The sequence below is a fragment of the Branchiostoma belcheri genome, unplaced genomic scaffold, assembly GCF_001625305.1.
Source record: "Branchiostoma belcheri isolate BF01 breed outbred unplaced genomic scaffold, Haploidv18h27 scaffold160, whole genome shotgun sequence".
Classification (NCBI taxonomy): domain Eukaryota; kingdom Metazoa; phylum Chordata; class Leptocardii; order Amphioxiformes; family Branchiostomatidae; genus Branchiostoma; species Branchiostoma belcheri.
In genome coordinates, this window is record NW_017803047.1 from 195931 (window position 1) to 201524 (window position 5594).

The 5594-nt window shown below is 39.7% G+C and overlaps 1 protein-coding gene across 1 annotated transcript in view; it reads left to right on the plus strand.

Annotated features, from left to right (window-relative positions):
• The window catches only part of LOC109466210 (sushi, von Willebrand factor type A, EGF and pentraxin domain-containing protein 1-like), a 15638-nt gene extending 12236 nt beyond the window's left edge, over positions 1 to 3402 (plus strand). The window contains exons 21-24 of the mRNA XM_019763877.1: positions 580 to 960; positions 1912 to 2134; positions 2540 to 2742; positions 3383 to 3402. Coding sequence (XP_019619436.1) covers positions 580 to 960; positions 1912 to 2134; positions 2540 to 2742; positions 3383 to 3402 — 827 coding nt within the window. The remainder of the gene's footprint in view (positions 1 to 579; positions 961 to 1911; positions 2135 to 2539; positions 2743 to 3382) is intronic.
• Positions 3403 to 5594: the final 2192 nt, after the last annotated feature.

The following is a 5594-nucleotide window of genomic DNA, read 5'->3' on the forward strand; positions in this document are numbered from 1 at the left end:
GCTATATAGCATCGTTTTTTCATTTCGACCCATACCAGACTGTGAAGGGACCGGTTTACTGAATGTGACTGTAACTGTAGCAGTGCACACTGTGATTTATATGTAATTGATTGTGATGTAATGTAACGTCATTGTGATTTTTTTTCTCTGTGATATACTGTATTTTTAAATGTACATTGGCTTGAGTTCCCAGGAATAACTGAAAAGCAGATCGGTAGATCTGAGTTATATCCTGGTTATATAAATAAACTTGAAACTTGAAACTTGAATTTCGTTACCATTATGTTCCATTCCGACTACACCCTGCTATATATAGCATATTTCGTGTATGAAGACGGCCAAATTCTTGAGTCTTCCGGCTATTCTAACGTATTCACGTGAGCCTAACGATGCTCACGATGGCGAAGACTATGTCTGCATATTGTCCAGGTTGTATTTTAAGTATGCGTGTATAATAACTATTTTATTCGTGTATATATATATATACATATATATATATATATATGGATAAGTAAGTATATTGTATTATGTTGAATATGAATTTTTGAAGCCACCTTCCCTTGTTCCCCTTTTCTACAGGGTGTCCAATAGCAGACTACGTCCGTTTTAACGGAGTTTGCTACAAGGACTATGCTGAGCTCATGACATACGATGAGGCTAGACAGACTTGTGCCGCAGACGGGGGACTGCTGGCCATGCCGAGGGACAACGCGACCAACACTTTCATCCACGATCTGGGAGGAGCTGGAATACGCTGGATTGGGCTGACTGACACTGCGAGTGAAGGCCAGTTCGTGTATGAAGACGGCCAAAGTCTTGAGTCTTCCGGCTATTCTAACTGGTATCCACGTGAGCCTAACGATGCTCACGATGGCGAAGACTGTGTCCTAATTTTTGATTCCGCGCACGGCTGGATTGATGCAGGTTGCAGCCTCGCCAGGGGATTCATCTGCCAGCTAGGTATGTCTTGTGATTCCGAACCTATATTTTATCCTCGGCTAAGTGCAAACTCTGGACAATCCATGGGAGGTTTGAAATGCCAAATCAAAGGGTTTCTTGGCTATTTCTCTGGACCATTAGAAATTGTGGGTTGAACAGCGATTAATCAGTTGCAACGGCTACTCTACGCCAAGATCTGTAACGATTGGTCAGAGTAAGGCACGTGGTTTTGGGCAGCTCTGACTAAGCCTAATTTGCACGCTAGTTAGTGTGCCCTTACATGTAGTTCTTGTGAAGCCACACAATGGGGATTAAGTCTGAGTAAAACTACGGCCCTGGAATAGCCAAGAGAAGACGCATTGGTTTTTAAGTGTAAATCGGGGCCAACTGTGGAACATTTACGTATAACGGATGCCAGAGAGAGGACGTTAGGATAATGCTTATTGCAACCTTTCATAATTAGTGAGGCTAGGTAAAACAAGACGTTAACAAAGGCTTTAAATACTTTAATATCGTTGTAGTTACTGCAGTTGACGGCGGTTGGTCCGACTGGGGCCCATGGTCAGGCTGCAGCGTGACGTGTGGAGTTGGGACTGAGACTCGGGACAGAACCTGCACCAACCCTGCACCACAGAACGGAGGGACAGACTGTGATGGACCCGCGCAAGAAACACGGGAATGTGACACGGGGGTGTCTTGTCCAGGTAACTCTAACTTGTTAGGTTTTAACCATGCGTTTAAAGATGGTTTATCGGGAGATGCTATATGTATATATGTATATAAAACCTTAGTTGTGCATGGTGGCAATACTATCATTATTCTAATTTATGCACTAAAGATTAGTAAACATGATTCCTTACTTAGCCACAACATGTGTAAATTTGAATGACGTTTGCAAGGCGTATGGGAAAATGGATCTTTATACATTATCTTGACAGATGCTATCTTTGTCTCTAGTATTGCCCACTCCAGGTTGCTCCGACCTCTACCCTGGCCTGCGCCCTGCCAGGACTTTTGGCAGATACCAGAACCAGTGCTTCTGGTCCTCCACAAGGGGCAATCAACGGCTGAACTACAGGGCAGCCCTGCAGGTGTGCAAGTCCCATGGCGGGACACTGGCTATGATAAAAAATGCCGGTGTGCAAACATTCCTCACAGAGCACCTGAATAGAGTTAGCGGTCGTAGAGCTCAGAGGTGAATAATTTAATTATCGTCACTAGAATCACGATTCGGGAGCAAGGCCTTTGCTGAATTTGTCTGCTGTTACAATTCGAATAACGGAAGACAGCTTTCTCCTACAATTTTTCCCGTGTGCCTTACCCAGCATGGATTTATTTTCTGACGTTCACAAAGCATTGACTAGCAATGGGGTAGAAAATTGTACTCGTACCGAAACTAAATAAGCACCTTATGCCACGAGGACGAAAAGAATTAGGCAAGTTGTATTGAATCTGGCATGTTTGTTGCGTATTCGTTCTTTCAAGCAAGATTTGTCATTAAATCAAATAAATACACTTTTTTAATTTGAAAGAACTATAAGAACAGCTATCTTTGAAATGACACGAAAACGTGTATCCTTTATTTATTCATTTTTTGTAGGAACTACTGGATTGGCCTGGATGACCTGGACATGGAGCGTAGCTTCGTGTGGAATGATGGAACCCCGCTGGGAAGCTATCGCAAGTTCCGGTCCAGGGCCCCGCACAAAAGCAGGGACTGTATGGTACTGTGGAGGACCAACAAACTGACTCGCTGGATCCTGCAGAACTGTCGGGACCGGCTTCCCTACATCTGTCAGATGGGTGAGCAACATGTACATGTATGATATAAAAACAACTTCTTCATTGTCAAGGTTTCCGTAGGAATTAGATTTAGTGTTTGTAGAAATAATGGTCTGCTGGTAATATATTGCACACTACGTCCAATTCAACAAATATTGCAAAACCATCATTCATTTAGGAACATAAAAAAAATAATTAAAATCATATCACATTTTTTCATGTTAACATCAGTTATCAGGGTTTTCCTGAGCTGAAATCAGTTTTTATTAGACTCCTTTGCAGGCTGACCGAAAAATTTAACAAATATATGGGCTAATTAAATCCTAAGTAATCAATTGAAAGGTAAAAAACACATAATTGGTCCAGTAGGTTTCATTAATAAACCTAGTCCAGAGGAGTTAACCAGGTAGCTCTTATTAATCTACCGTCACTGATCATGATTATAACTGGACTAGCTAATTACAAATGAATTGTTCACTATATCTTGATCACTTTCTACCATTTATCAGACACTATCAAAAACTGCAGTAAAACACTCGAAATGCTGAGGCTACAAGTTCTTAAAATACCCGGTAAACAAAAGGTTTACATGTATCACAATCTGCCATTCAATGTGCTACATCCTACAATATTTCCAAACACTCACCTCTTTCTCTTACAGACTATAACGTGGGCAAGTGAGAGGACGATGTACACGACGTCTACCTAACAACATAAGACGTCAAGACAACATCGCAACTGCACAGGAATGCTTAAGCAGTAGTTTAACCTCTCAAGCATACAATTTAGTGCGATATAACAATACCACAGGCTCTTCATCTGAACCTAATGCTGTAAACTTTGAGAATACCTGTAACACTAACAGTATGTTTTAGACTATCCATCTAAACTTTATGATGTATAGTCAATTTATCTTCATAACATCAATAACATGTGTTCTAAAACAGTTTGAAATGTAATGTCTAAAACAAAAGAAAATTAACGTTCTTAAACTTTTTTCTTTTCATCTTCAGTCTAATCCTCGTTTCTTGACGAAGACTGTAAGTAAACAGAAAAAATGGTAAAATTTGTGTTTAAAATTACAGTTCAGACGACTTCTAAGAGCATAGATAAACTTTCAAGCCAATGGTGTTGGCGGTTCCTCCATCTGTATCTGTATCTGTATAGCCGGTATAACCGCCTTTCGGCGTAACACACCAGCTTCGCAGGCATGCGGCGCGGCGGCAGCTGGCTATATTACACCGATCGACTTGTTACACCTAACCCTTGAACTTCTAGCTCTAGACATTGTTTAAAGCTATCTATTGACAATGCCCCTACTGTACTTGGTGACAGTGAGTTCCACTCTGCGATACTTCTAGGAAATAATTAATTCTTCTAAACTTCATCTAGACTTAGACACAACGCAGTGAACTTTTCGCCATACACCAATAGCATAGACAGTAAAGTAAACGTTATCATGTATGCAACAATAGTGTGGGCTCTTGATTTAAACTCGGCGGAATGAACTTTGTCACTACATCAATAATAGTATAAGCTCTTTTGCGACGCTTACTGGTGGAGGTAGAAAACTAAAAGTCTGTATAGTTGCTTTAATGTTTAAGACACATTGTAATTAGCTTGATACAATAGCATAACAGGCTCTCTGCCTAACGATGGTGTAGTGAATTTTATCACCGGCTTGCTGCTTTAATATTTATGAGCTTGGTTAATATGGCCAGCAAGGACTTATTGAAGAAGTTATTGGTGTTTTGATCACATACTGCTAGACTACCGTGCAGATTGCGACAACTAGGCTTTGTAAGTAAATCGTTAATATCTGTTGCGCTTTAGCAGTAGGTGATTTCTATTGCTAAACCATAAAGAATTTTGTTGTCTTGTAAGCTCATATACAAAATCTATTTTGCTAACAACAACTTACTGATGCATATTCTAACTAATAGTTAGTGATCTCTATTACTAAAGCACAAGGGAATCTTCTCTCTTCTAAGCTCTTGTACACCACTCCTTTACCTTTAGGTATTTTCTTGTATATTAGAGTCTGCCCTTATTCCCATCCTTTTTTCTGCCAACCTGCTTTAAATAAATACCGCGGTGAAAAAATGGGTAATGTGACAATGACTAAATATAACAGAGTCTGCCCTTATTCCCATCCTTTTTTCTGCCAACCTGCTTTAAATAAATACCGCGGTGAAAAATGGGTAATGTGACAATGACTAAATATGCAGAACACGGGTTAACGTGACAGTTCACTGATCTATTTATATCATCCTTAGAAATGTATCGATATCTTTTACAGTGCACCAATTACAGCATTTTGCAAATGCTGTAATTGCAATTGGATCTACATTTGTACATTTGGATCTACATTAATACGTCTGTGATTTCAATGGGGGAGCAGTCGTTGTAAACTGTTTCTGTACACCACAACTACACCGAGAACATGCATGGAATAAATCAGCGCTAAACACAGACATGTTATGATTTTCTTGACAAGTGAACTGTTGTCTCTTGATAACTGTGTTGTGACATGTAGATTTGTAAGATACATTGTATAATATATTACGAGACAAGGAAACATCTTGATTTCCATACATACGGAATAAAGCGAAGTCATGGGGTCACATACATGTTGTCTGTGATTTTTAACTATTCACTGATTGTAACAATAGTATATCCGGCCTGTACGTATCTTATGACGGACGGGACAGTAAAATATACACAAGGAAATTGTCACACAAACAATTGAATAGATTCAAAATCTTTCCTGTTTCTTGAATAAAAATTGTGTCCTTGTGTATCCCGTTACCCTGATATCTAACCTTCATCGACGTACCTTTCAAGATGTGAAAGACAGTCCTATTTTTAAAACT